This window comes from Penaeus vannamei, chromosome 5 (genome assembly GCF_042767895.1).
Source record: "Penaeus vannamei isolate JL-2024 chromosome 5, ASM4276789v1, whole genome shotgun sequence".
In the NCBI taxonomy this organism is placed as follows: domain Eukaryota; kingdom Metazoa; phylum Arthropoda; class Malacostraca; order Decapoda; family Penaeidae; genus Penaeus; species Penaeus vannamei.
Window position 1 is genome coordinate 8,787,586 of NC_091553.1, and position 15,000 is coordinate 8,802,585.

At 34.3% G+C, this 15,000-nt stretch overlaps 1 protein-coding gene across 1 annotated transcript in view; it reads right to left on the minus strand.

Moving 5' to 3' along the window:
• Positions 1-1,638: 1,638 nt before the first annotated feature.
• Positions 1,639-15,000, minus strand: part of LOC113814184 (serine/threonine-protein kinase 16) — a 14,577-nt gene continuing 1,215 nt past the window's right edge. The window contains exons 2-9 of the mRNA XM_027366205.2: positions 13,763-13,895; positions 13,445-13,538; positions 13,142-13,282; positions 12,454-12,513; positions 11,544-11,688; positions 7,920-8,074; positions 7,562-7,696; positions 1,639-6,291 (exon numbers count right to left, since the gene is read on the minus strand). Of these exons, the coding sequence (XP_027222006.1) occupies positions 6,175-6,291; positions 7,562-7,696; positions 7,920-8,074; positions 11,544-11,688; positions 12,454-12,513; positions 13,142-13,282; positions 13,445-13,538; positions 13,763-13,875 (960 nt within the window). The 5' untranslated portion in view covers positions 13,876-13,895 and the 3' untranslated portion in view covers positions 1,639-6,174. The remainder of the gene's footprint in view (positions 6,292-7,561; positions 7,697-7,919; positions 8,075-11,543; positions 11,689-12,453; positions 12,514-13,141; positions 13,283-13,444; positions 13,539-13,762; positions 13,896-15,000) is intronic.

Below are 15,000 nucleotides of genomic sequence, written 5' to 3' on the forward strand. Positions count from 1 at the left end.
ATCTGTCTATATGAATGGTAGATATGCATTTAACCATCTATTTGCCGGGTTGATATGCATTTCTAGACAGGTAAATATGCATTTATTTTTTATATTTATGCATATCAAGTATACAAATATTCTTTGGGTCGGACCTCGCACAATTCTAAAAACCGGCTGTTGATCTCTGTAGTGGGTGACCTCCCCAGTGCAAGCTGTTTCGTGACCCTTCTCAAATCAGTGGGCGACTCTCATCACGAAGTTTTGACAACGGTGAATTCATGAAAGCCCCATGCGCAAATCTAAGGAATGGATCAGCATTGGACAGTAAAATCAGATATAATGGAATAAAGGTCTAAAAGATATGTACCAGCAAACGGAAAACCCTGCTAACACTCTCCTAAATGTACAAAAGTAGGGCTGACCGAACAGAAGCCTCAGATCTGTCATGGTTTCGACCTACGCCTCTTCAGAATATTCGTTAGGAAACTGCAACACCCTCTATGTAAAGTAAACAACAGCTGTCTTTATCAAAGCAGCAGGCAGCAAACTAGAAAATCTGCATTTATCACGACCCACAAAAAAAAAAAAAAAAAAAAAAAAAATGAAATCGAACTGCTCTATATCTTTGTTTCTGTCTTCAGCACTTTTTTATGTCAATAACCACAAGCACAGAGAGCACCTCTTAACGCCGAGATAATAAAGGTTTCGACAAATGCTCATCAGCTGATTTTCATCATTTAATGACTTCTGGGTGGAGAGAAGCCCTAGACCTGTCGTTCTAAGCACGTTTCAAGCCATGGTCCACTAGCCCAGTTAAAAGAATATTGTGGACCATTGCATTCTTGTGTATGGACAAAGTAAACATATGCAAAAAACAGTTTAGTTTTAACTGTATTTCTTCAAAGCAGAATTTCGAGAAGCTAGCATTTAGATCTGAAATATTTCCCTTACAAACAAAAATTCCTGAAATCACAATTACAAACAAAAATTCTTGAAATAACAATGTTTATCTGCCATTTTGCCTCTTGACTGATGTCTTATGGTATCTCTTCGGGGTCGACAAACTACGTGCCGCATGTGTGGATGCTGCGTTACTGACACTTTTAAAGTACTATCTCAATGAACGCCGTCTAAAGGTGATATACAACAGGAATATATAAACATGAACAGTGATGTACAACAGTCTGTAAATCAGAAACATATGTTATGAGTTTCTACATACTGTTCCCTATTCTTTATAGTTTTTCCTGACGATATGACTCCATTAGTTATGGCCAAGGCTTAACATCCCGAAGCAAACATGGACTCTAGGGCACGCAGAATCGTTACCTAGGCAACTGATGGCAAATCCTTTTCACATAAGGTACAACTCGATAGTAACCATGTCACAGTCAAATACTAGGTTATACTTCAGCTTGGACAAAAAAAAAAAATATATATATATATGGCAATTATCGGGATGTATGCTGACTTTTATAAAACACGTTGAAAATAATGCAAGCAAATGTGTGTTGGGAGACAGAAAGATAAAGAAAAAAAAAGGGGGGGGGGATTACATTCATGAACTGAGTACATGAAACAGTACCGTGGGCAGGATTTGGGATTACAAGTCTATTGATTTTTTTTAAATGGTCCTTGTAAATAAAACAAAATACAGTACTTAATAATCAGTATATTTCACTTACCATATAAACATGTTCATACAATACCCCTATAAATGGTGTAAATTCATTGTATATACAGTATATTTATAAATATTGTCAAATACCATCCATACTTCAAAAGCACATTCAAAACACAATCACATTTCCTCTTTAAATAAATCATAGTTATATAAATTATCCCCAAAGTATGGAAAATGATGCCATACAAGTAAGGTGTATATCTGTAAATCATGCTGTATTACAAAAAAAATATGTTTATACTTCCTAATTCAATATTAATATCGTTTCTATTTCATGTGTCTGACTACATACGAAGTAAAGAATTATGTCCTGGACATAATACCTCCTTCTCTAAGTATCTTTTTCATTAGATATTAAGTAATATCAAAATAATACCAGTAAGTGCATCTAATATACAATGATAAGTAAACTTGCATTTCATTCATTCCCTACGACACACAAATACTTATCAGATAAACATTTATACTCCCAGCAAAAGATAATGTAAATACAAATTTTCAAAACAAATCACAACCATTTATAAAAGAGCATGGCAACCCTTTATGTACTTTGATGGGAGTCCTGTTCATGAGACTATAAGGTACTCTCCTATACAAAATATTATCATCATATACATACAAACTCATAAATCAAAATCTTTTGTCCTATCATCCTTCAATTAGTAACTTTACTTAGCAACTCTAAAACATTTGATAGTCCTTTCAAAGCTTCATCACATCTCTTTTAACCTATGATGTGCAATTACACTTTTTTATCCCACCCATAATGCAACAAAAATAATTATTACCAAAAGCTTGACGATAAACATTTAAGGTGAAATCATTTGATGATCCCTAGCTTGAGCTTATTTCGTACTCCAAGTTTCAGGCAATTATATTAATTAAAAAGGATGAAGTTAAACACTATTATTAAATGTTTAAGAGAAGCATTATACAATAAACGCTGCATTTTTGCACTTCATTACAGGAAAAATTACAGTCTAATCTTGGGTCTTTTCAGTTGTTGCATTGACTATAAGGCTGACTAAAATGTTCACCTCTTACTCACCATTAACCAGGCTAAGAAAGGTAATAGGCATTAATATAAATATATCACTGAAACTCCACAATTACAAACATCCTTCCTCTTTTCAGAAGTTCTTAAGTTTTTTATGTTTTTTTTTTTAAGTCCTTTGAAGATATCTTCAAGCTCTTTATTAAAAGAAAGAAATATGTTAGACAACCACTCATCTGTTTTAGTGTTGCATACTGTAGGATATAAACAGTAATCAGCTGATCAGCATATATTATTATAAACTATCATAATATTTATCAAATCAGTGAGTGAAAGACAACAGCTGTTTTACTGGCCACATAATCACTAAAACAGATTTTCTTTTAAATAAGCTATATTCACACATCTAACAGATAAGATCAGAAAAAGAAGGCTTGGGTATATTGTTACGATCTGGTGGAAAAAGACGTACAACCAATGTGTAGAAAAATAAGTACGCATTACAGAAGACAGAGCATCTTGGAGAGGATGAATTCTTCCTGCCCACCCCAAATTATTGGAAAACGGCACTCTGACTGACAAGTAGTAATCTTGCCTTTAAGAAGTTATTCATCCTTTGAAGAGAAATGGTTACTTATATTTTTTTTTTACTGATTCACTGTTCCCCACAATTTCATTCACTTTATAAGTCATAATAGTCTTTTTTCTAGAAATACACATGAAAGTATATATAACATTAACACTCACTCTTTAACTTGTTAGAAAATCAATAAATAATATAAATATGATATAAATAAATAAATAAACTAATAAATAAATAAATATATATACATATTCATTATCGTAAATGAAATTCATATACAGCAATTCAGCCTAAACTTATAGTTTGATATTAACTTTTTATCATTACATTATTATTATTAAATGACAATAATTGCAGTAAAAAGAATAACAGCAATAACAATAATGGCAATAGTTTCTATTCAATGTTACTAACAAGAAAAACAATAATGATAGCATCAGTTACAAAAGAATAGATAAATCCCAACTGCAGACAGAGGAAAGTGCTGCTATAAATAAAGAGACGGAGACTGAAGCCCAATGTAGGCAATTTCCCCTTCCCTGGACCTCAGCCTTCACCTCAACTAATCTTGCATCGTCTTTTCTTCTCCTCCTTCTCTTTTTATTTTCTTCATCCACTTCTGTCCACATCCAAAAGTGTGAGAGCCATGCTGATAGGTTGTGACAGTCCCGAACGCCCTTTGTACTCCATCTGCTATTTCCTCTTTGCCCTTTTCACTACCATAATACCCTGCAGTGCTCTACAACCTTTGACATTTAACACAATTTCTCCTAATCATTAACTCATTTTTAACCTTTTTGCCTCAATACTTAAAATAGTGCTGTATGACCTTTCCTTTCCTCGGGGCTTCTCCCACAAGCCTCTCCCTATCACTATATTTTGAATATGCCGCTAATGACCTTAGATGTTGACACTGCAGAAATTTTTCAGTAAAAAAAATCATATATGAATAAAGTATTTTCAAGGATCATAATGATGTTTGCAGATCAGTAATAGACAAAAAAATTTAACCCCAGTGGAGCCAGCAAATAATCTGAACGCACTAGCATGTGTCATAAGATGAAAATCAAAATCCTCTACCCAAGATAATAATAAAGTAGAAGCATTGTTTTTTTAATAAAAAACATTAAAATCTTATACTTTTGGTTATAGCTCAAGAACTTTTGCCACTGAAGCCATAAAGCTCCATGCCTATAAAGCAAGCAGTACACAACAACCTCGACTGACATGGCATGTATGGGTGCTATCTTGAATTCAGGCCATCCTCACCATGGCCCATGGCAAGTACAGATGTCATCCACTGACAGTAAGTTAAAATGTCAAACTATTTTTCTGTGTATTAACATTTACCATGATTAGTACAAAATATATAGATTGCATACAGTGTACTCAATTTATTTCTTGTTAATGATTGCAGAACTGTACTCATCATACAAGGCTTAGAATTTATTGATTGCTTAAATTCATTTAGCTTACACATATTTGACTTCATTATACGATTGACTGAAAAAGCTAAGACACCAAAATTTGATTTTCACAGTCAGACTAATACTCAGTTACAAAAAAAGACAACTAAATCAACTTATGGTGAGACATTCACAAATATATTGAAAAATTACTGAAATATGGGCTGTACTTAAATGGAATGAACTAAAGGAAATCTCAGTCATATATCAGAACTTACTGAATAACTGCAATATAGTTATTAAATATTCCATGTGGCCTAAATGATACTGGTTATGCATGTTAGTGTTTTAAATTCACTTACGACAACTTTACTTTCCAGTGTGATTATTATCATCTTTAAATAATGAAATTTGGTTCTACAACAATTCTATGGCCTGTTTTTTACTTATATCTGATGTAAGTTACAACTGCATAGCATTTTTTTCATCCCTTTTACTCTTTTGCCATTTCCATTGACTATTATATATTTTAGACAATAATTAAATGTATCTAATGTAAAAATAAACACATCCTTTTATAAACAAATAATTGCAGCCTTTTTACCAAAGAAATTAACAGAAAATCCAAATATTCATAAAGGCATTACACTCTTAAGAAAATTTGAAACCTAATAAGTAACTCTCAGTACATTAATTTCATATCCATATAAAATAATTTTTGACAACATATCAACACTTAAATAAAGCAAATGCATTACAAGCAATAAAGATAACAATATCATTTTTGGAATACATACATAGATGTAGTTGGAATTAATATTCCTAATTCTCCCTTTTAACATAAATACAAATACGACTGAAAAAAATTATTTCGTAAGTACCTGAGACATTTTACTATTGTCTAATACATGCTGAAAACTTAAACAACCTTGGACAAGACAATTACAAAGATCAAACATGACAACTGCTTCACACTTCAATGCATATAAAAATATTTAAGCACAAAAGCCCCTCATTATACAAAAACAGAATCCTTTAGGCTTTGATCTACACTTTTCAAGAAATCTATTACATTGCACTCATCATTTCATTTACAAATGCTTTACCTTATTTTCTTAAAAGTAGGTTTACTCTTACATTTGGAATGCATAGCAGAAGACACAATTCATTAAAAATATATGTTGATAACTTGATTTTCTTAAATAGCATGATACGCAACCGCCTTTTTACTTTATACATAACAACTCACTTTACACATAATAAAGTTCTTTTATAAAACTTCTGCAGCTGACTTGTCATTTAAGAATTTGATAGTCAGCCTAGGTTATTCAAAAACACAATCATAAAACAAAGAATATGCAGTAGACTATAACTAATACACGATTATGATTCACTATCCATTAATTGCATAAACAAGTTGCTATAGATAACAAAGCTCAAAATGATTAAATTCCGCAAATCTGACATCTGTACTGTATAACTCTGCATCTCCATTTGATGTTATTTCAAGAGGACCACCTGCCGACTAAACTGCCCCTGAAGACTTGTTGAGAAGCTGATCCAGTTGGCCAATAATAGAGTCTAGATATGGCCGTTCATTTGGATCCACTTTTACTATGCTCTTGATGAGTTCAATGAGGTCCTAAAGGTGAAAAATAAATAGGTTTATTGTTAATGTGATATTACGAAATACGAATATGCACTTCTTTGGAAAAATTATTCTTGTATTGCATTTGATATGTGGATAGATACATGGTTGGACAATAGAAGGATGAATGAATAGGTGGATGATTGGATGAATGAATGAATGGATGAGTTGATAGAACTAAACAAGGAAGGCAGGGATGGATAAATGATTGGATAATTTGATGGCTAAGGCAAAAGAATGAAAGCATGAATGGATGAGTGGATGGCTTGGATAAGGCCATGAGCAAGTGGATGGCCAGGTAGATAGATGAGAGACAGAGTGGACCGATAAATGTATGAACTAATAAGGGAAGACAGGTGAATATATTCACAGATGAGAAAAACAGATACTGACAGCTAGAGAATACAGAAACAGACATTGACTCTGAACAGGATTCCTGAAAAAAGTTACAAGGACAGCATTTTACACATATGGCTATATAAGGGCATTCATTTCAGGTGTATAGATATTAAACCCTATGATCTGAAAGTCATGCCCATCACATCATGAAACCACTTGGCTTGAGGGTTGGGTGATGTGAATATGCCATCATGGAAAACTCTGGCTGTGGTCTGGGGTGATGGGTTCTTCCCCTTGTGAGCATTTCAGCTGAAGGCCAGCGTGATGGAAAAGACTCACCACAAGTGCGCAATCCTCTTAGAGAGTGATTAGACTCATTTGCCATTTAAATAGGCTTTTTGCATTATTTCCACTGATAAATGAATGTGGAATGTACTGTCTGTGAGCCATGACTGGAAGAGTACTGGCACCAGGGAGGAAACCATTTCCATGCCCATCAAAGTTACCGCTCATATAAGCTTAATGCCCATATTTCTTCAGGCCATGTCACTGCCATGAAGCAACTAGATACAAGGGGATAATATCAAAATGCCGGACATAAAGGTAATCAAATGATTAACAACAAATGAATCTTTGCTTAACATGAAAGAATATATCACTAACAGTCTGCATCTGTTTCCACTCTTTGCCATGATGATGGGATAGGACTTTAGCTAGCATTTCAAAAATTATATGACATAATGTAATGTCTAATTGTTTTATTTTGTCAAAATATGTATGTATAATTTTACATTTGATAACTTCGCATATACTGATGGGAGATACTAAAAGATTGTACCAAATATATATGATGGATTACTAAGCAAGGCACTATAAATGACTGCATACTCTCATATATAAAAAAAAAACATCAGAATGCACTTACTTCAGAGTATGAATGATTTTCAGGATATTTGGTAATTCCACTCGCTACTGCTAAGGCTACACTGTCCCCTCTTTCGTAAACAGCTTCAAATGGAGATCTGTAGAAGCAGAGTGCATACAGCAAACAACCCAGCGACTGAAAAGGAAATCCAAATTATTACAAGAAATATACAAACTTCGGTTACAACTCATGTATGACTAAAAATATCAGTAATATGACAGACTGTGCATAATAAGAAACTATTTCAAAAGTCAATTCACACATCTCAAACTGATTATCATTTTCTTCCTTAAGAATCTTAGATAAATACATTTACTATAAATACAGTCAAACGCATTCACAGTCTTTGGCTACTTACCCACACATCTGTTCGCTCATCAATGTGACAAAATGATTCTACATTGAAGAGTTCTGGAGCCCTATAAGGCATAGAGCTTCTCTCTGCAGCTTCATCCTGCAATTTCCGGGCTTCTGAGCTTCCATTTATCTCAACTCTTGCACGAGCCACAGACCCTGAAAATGAGGTAATATAATCTTTTTGGTCTAACATGTCCTTCATACAACAAATCAAAAATTGCTTGTTAGTGTTCTTACTCCGACTCAAAACCCATACCATCTAAATACTCTAAGCAACTGATAGAGCTGGAATCAAACACATCCAATTTAGACAGAAGGGGAATCAAACAAATTGAATCAGTATGGAAGGGGACTCAAACAAGTCATAGGTCCAGAGCCTATTACAACAGATTTGGTGATAATGCCCAAGCCACAACTCCTCCGCCCAGGGTTGTCTCTAGAGAGGATATACAGATGTGAAGGATCATCCGCAAGATGTTATGCCAAGTGTCTGTATAGCCTGAGTTGGTAGTCCCACATTGCTCATGAAACAGGGCACAGTCCTATCAACTGTGCCCTATGATCTGACACAAAAACCTGTTACAAAGGTTGTCAAGATGAGACTCCAAGGCACAGGATAGAATTTCTCTGTCATATAGTACAACTAGCCTAGAGGACAATTTGGCCTTTATGCATAGCCCACAATTGGACTCATAACAGCTCTTTTCACTGACTCAAAGCAATAGGATACTGGCTTGTGATCTGGCTGTCCAAATTGCTCTGGTCCCAGATGTGCCTGATGAGTGAGAACACCATCCAGTATGTTGAAAAGTGTAATACCTCAATAACTGCTGCAATCCAAGCTATCTCCTTGCCACAGAGAGAGATGATCATGCCCCTCAGCAAGAACAGTACCCAATTGCCAGATGGCAGCCAGAGTAGCAGGCTATCCACAAGCTATGAGTTTATCACCAGATTTTAACATTTCAGCAGAGATGCTACAAATAACCTATAGTTTGGAGGTCCTCTTTTAAATTTCTGTCAAGGTTGAAGGTTTCTCACTGATGGGGGATCACATCTTCACTCACATCCATGCTATATGTCTGTGGCTCAACCTGAAACAGTTGCTCAATGTGCTCACCGTAACCTTCTCACACCCCAAAACTCTTTGAGATGATCTGAGATTATCTGTTCATTTACTTACTGAATTACAGTTAGGCATAGGGGGAGGAGCTTTGAGTTGAGCTTTCTTAATTCAGGAAAAATGTAATTTACAAAGAAATTGGCCTCCAACCTCCTCAGCATGAATCTTGAAATGCTGTTCCTTGTCCCTAGTCAACAATGTCTTAATCCTACACACCAGGAATTGGTGAAAATCCTGATCTCCAGCCAGTTAAACTTTATTCTATCATTCTAACATGGCCTATAAGATTAAGTTCTGCCTTGGCCTTAGATGGTCAAGAATGAACTCCTAAGCAGCAACAAGTACTTCACAACTGAAGGTGTCCCATAATACTAGCAATTGAAGCAATTAGAGAAAGCTATGGAAAAATAGCAAGGACACTCGTCCTTTCTCAGTCTATCAAGGTGACACGCCCTAAGGCAGTCACCAAATAGATGGAGAGTTTTGTAATGGGCATTGAGGGTAGCTATAAACAATTCTAGAGGATCTTCTATCTTGAAAAGGATGTGGTTGTTCTCTTTGGTTGTAATCCCTCCTGTACCAGGTCTAGCAATATAGGTTATATGATGATGCTTGGAGTCAAAAAGCCTCAATCTATGGAACCCCACAAAGGCACAGTAAAAGACATTGTTCTCATGACTAGCATCTGCTCTTGTGCTATGATAATGAGTATATATCTCTTAGCCAATTCAATCAGAGCCAGATACCACACTTTAGTCACCCAGTACAATATGGATATCATGTTGAGTACAGTTATCTGCCACAAAGGCAAGTTTGGTATAAAACTTTTTTCATCATGGCTTTATGCATTTGAAGGAGTGAAGACAAAAAGCCAAATGTGTGCTTCAGTCTGAATATTATTATATGCCCAACAACTGGAGCTAACTCTAATACCAAAGGCTAAATTTTACTGGAGACATCTATGGTTATGCCCTTTGATGAAACCACCCTCACTGATAGTAGTGGCAATCAATCATCCTAATGTAACCATCTGGGTGAGAGCATGTTCCTAGCCCCCATCCTGATGGTTGCATTAGGATGATTGAGTTGAGATTACCTGAGATGAGTGCTACCCTAGCTACCTTCTGCAGCATTGACTCAAACAAAGGTCGATCAGGCTCCAGGGTAAGTTTCCAAGAGGCTTTGCCTGGGTTAGCTCTCATCGGGTCACAAGTGGATAGGTTTCCCCTGCTCCCCAGCTGTGGCCTGGTGACCATCCTCTCTACATGAGCCACAGCCTGCCTTGAGTATCTCTCAATAGGTCTCTCAGGAAAGCAGAATGAACTGACTCCCTACTAACGATTGACCCTAGGCACTGAGGGGCATGAGTTTGTATGAAGTCAGAGCATATCCACGGCCTGGTGGGTAATAGCCCCATACCTTTAAGGCTTCCTGCTATTCCAAGATTCTCTCCAGTTTAGCCAAGCACATCACTAGTAAGCAGTAACAGCTGTAATTGAGAAGGTACACAAGCACATAATACCAGCAAGCAATACCACTACTTCATATCACCCTTGGCATCAAACACTCACCCACCAAGCAAAGATAATAGCCACATATAGGGGACTCTTTCACACCATATAAGTATCCTTGCACACTGCCAAAAATGCTCACCTTATCATAACTTGTTTTCTAGGAGAAACATCATGTACTTCATACTAGAAGTGGAATTTTGAAGCAACCCAATGCTGTGATCAAACATGTATAACCAACAATTTTTGACAAAACTGGGAAAAAGACTGGCATTCCAGAGTGAATATTCACTAAACAGCTTATGAACCACTTTGTCTATGAAATGGTTAATCAGTTTACTGTTACCTGACTGAAATAGCCAATTAGTTTACTTTTACATGATGAACACAAGGTTACTGAATTTTCTCATTATTTTGATGCCATGTGGATTACATTGACATCACAAAGAAAATTGCCTGCTTTTATGGAGGGTCTACATAACTCATTGATAGTAAATCTAAACAATAAACTTACTTTGAATCTTCTTAAAAGAGTAAAGATAATAACAAACTGGTAATGGAGAACAGGGAAAAATATCAATAATTTCCCTGCCAGTTTAAGAGGCTAAAGGATGATCAATTAACCTAAAAGGTCCAAGAGATAAAGAAGAATTGGTCTGAATTATCTCATCCAGTCTTTCCAAAGTTATGAAGAGACTGGAGGTAAAAAATGGAATAAAATCCATATGCAGGTCCTTGTTTCATAAATAAATGGATTTTTTTCTTTTAAAAATCTAAAAAGATGAACATATATTTCTTCCAAAAAGTAATGTCTTTAAGGAATATTTGAGCAAAACTATCAAAGATTAAAATGACTTGAATATGAAAAAAGGAAGAAATATCTTTGCCTCTATTTGACTATGACATTACAAAAATTACCCTGTAACTTCACACCACAAAAAATCCATCATTAATTTTAAAGCCTATTTTGTCAAGAACTATGCACACTCACCTAGATCCATGAGGAGAGGCGTCAAATCATCCTTTATGAGAACATTAGCTGTTTTGATGTCACGATGTGCCAGTGGATGTGGCTTGGCACTATGCATGCACTGCACAGCCTCGCATATCCCTCGGAACAGAGTCAACACCACCACCTTGATAAAATTGAAACTGTTACTTCTCCTGTTTATAAAATGTGGCACAAGACCAGCTGTTCCATTTCAAACTGTTGGTCCAGCCCCTTACTAAGCTTGTAATCTGTGCAGATTAATTAAGAAATCTTTGCCTGGATCTTATTCTTCATCCGCCTGTGATATCAAGAATTGATAAAGAAGGATAAAAGCAGCATTTGAACAGATAATTAAAAAAATAAATTTTCCCATCTTCATCATTCCGTACTAATCCAACCAGCTATCAGACTATGAATAGACATACCAGGTCAAAAAAATAAAAAATAAATAAATAAAAAATAAAAAATAAAAATATAATAAAAAAACATGTAAGCCTCCCAATAATTTCCCTAGTAGGTATATAAGAGTTAAGTTTCACTGTTTTCTCTAAATTTCACTGATTATGTTATGTTTGTGACTGTCACAAGTTTCTGAAGATAACATCTTAAATACATGAATTAAAAGTATGTGAATTTACCAAAAGATATCTTCCCACCTACTTCTTCCAGGAGGACAAAACAGAGTATGTTAAAGTAATCTCAGAAAATACACAAGAGTGAAATATACAAAAGGCAACAGTATCATCTTTGAAAACTGATATCACTTACGGGAAATTACTCTTTTGGCATATTTCAGATATATTTCATGACCTTGCTTTATTCTAATGGTAGAACTTCATCAGTCAACACTTTGATATTTTCATGGGAGGATCAAAAAACTTGAAGTCATATGACAAATCTAGGGCCTTACCTCATCTAGATGGGTTCCTGTTTTTTGTCTGCGCATCAGTTCATCATGTAATGTCCCTCTCTGCAAGAAATGGAGCTACATGAATATTTCTTAGAAGCAATTCTCTGATATTCCTAGTTTAACAATCATTAAAAATGGAAAATTCAACACAAAAGAATACAGTCTGATCAAAACCTTGTATCTAAAACATTTTTGGTGAAATGCAGAAAACATAAAATGCCTTACTGGTAGTTTGAAACATTTAAATGATCCAGCCTTTATAAAACTGTAAAAAAGGTTACATCTTAACATATGGGTTTAAAGCATTTTGTATTTTTGCACACATTTTCAAAGAAGAATAAGCTGCTAGAAAGTGGTTATGTGTACTTAAATAATATATGGAACCCTTACTACCCTCAGTGCTCAAGGAGTTAGTATACCTGTTCCCCGCAATCAATAAAGATTTAACTGCAGTAGTCTGTTCACTGAAATCAGTGCACCTGCAGCCTCAGTTCTAAGTACATACAGTTCCATTCTGTTAAATGTTTTTATATAGTATATTTTCTTGAAATTTTGATATGTTAAAAATACATGTCTACATAACAAAAATATGTATCTCACTGTGAAATACCATTTAGTCTGTGACAGGGAAGTCAATACAATCTATAATTAAAAATGTTAAACACGCAATGAAGCATTCGCAACCCACCTGACAATATGGCAATACAATAAGGACCTGTGAGGTGCGATTTCCCATGAGATCTGGAACTCCTACAAGGTCTGAGTCTATGCATTCTACAATGTTGGAATGACTTAGTGACCTATGATACTCCACTTCTGTTAGTGCAACCTAAGAAAAAGGAAACAAATAGTATATATCATTAATTAGAAAAATAAAAAATGGTCCTGTAAACCATAAAAAAAATGTATATTCACATGAACTATAATTGCAGATAAAAAGATAAATATATATATATGATTTCCAATATTTATATAAAAATATATAAACTACCTTTTGATCCTCCTGAGAGTGACATGTAATACGTTTAAGTGCATAAAGTTTATGTGATGCTGCATCTTCAATTAGATCTACTGTGCTGAACCCTCTGTTGATAGAGAATTTTTTTTTTTATTATTAGTGACAATATCTATATGATCAACATCTGATATTTAGGAAATTGTCTTTTTTCTTCTTCTTTTTATAACATGATCTTCTCCAAATCAAATTCAATTTTATTCATTGTCAGTTTACAGTGATGATCATTTACTGTCAAGATACAAACAACTCTGTAAAAATTCATGCATCAAAATAAAGACAATGAACACTTACCCTTCTCCTAGACGTTCTCTGACATAATATCTGCGGCCATTAATTTTGATAGTTTCTTTGGCGCAAAGGCAGTTGCCCATTCTTACTAAAATAGCCAAACCAACCGTGTTCATTACACAGTTTTGTTGTGTACCTGAAAGAAATTCAGAAATTTCAAAAACATCTTTCAGATAATAAACATAACGATAATATCATGAGGAACAAGTATATATTATATAAAAACTATAAGGTTCATAGAAATGATAAAATATTTCAGTCTTTACCTTATATTAAAGCAATTTTCTTATTACCAATGAATGTATACCTCCAATGCATTTACTTTGGTAATAAATGCAATGAGCACATGCATAATTTCTGCATTTATTATATTCTGTAAAGGTCTTCCATTCTTTAGACTTAATTTTATTAAACGACAGTAATACACTACAGCATTCCTCCTACAGACAATCATCTATTATGAAATAATCTAAACAGAATCCAGAATACCCAGAATCAATATACATCACTTCTCGCATAATCAGATGTGAAGCATTACTGAAACCGATATATCTTATATATACACAACAGAATTTATTATTGGCATATGACAAATCCTAACCATAGTTTTTGAGATACAGAAGTGAATTATAACAGACAAACAGTTAATAGCTGTACCTATACAAAATCATGTTTTGTTTTTAAATTCTCTGAGTTGTTTATGTAGGGGAAGCCTTAAAAAAAAAAATTATTGCAAATCTGCCTTTTTTCATTACCTTTCCCTTTCCCTCAATAAAAATACCCATAACTTCAGAAAAAATGCTATGATTGGTTACAGTCTAATGAAATTCCAACTTTTTTGCTCCAGCATTCCCTTCGAGGTCAAAAATTGTAGCCAGGATTTGTGATGAGCTAAAACAATTAACAAACAGAGAAAATTGCACTGAAAGATTTTTTATCATTACTCCTTTTTATGCAATGCAAAGTTATTATCATAAATAATAAGAAAAAAAAACAAAGTCTTCTATTCTTCATAATACAAACACAATTTGGCAAAAAGAATGTGCAAATGTGTCAGCAGTTGAGAAATATTTTCCTGGTAAATATATGCTAAAGTTTAAAAGAATAAATATTTACAAGAATTTTAAAAATCTTAAATAGTAAAAAATCTCATATCTGCCAAATTTTGGGAGGATCATTGCAAGAGTGTTTTATGTTGTGTCTAAAAAAATCAAAATTATATGAAAAAGATAGGGGCATAG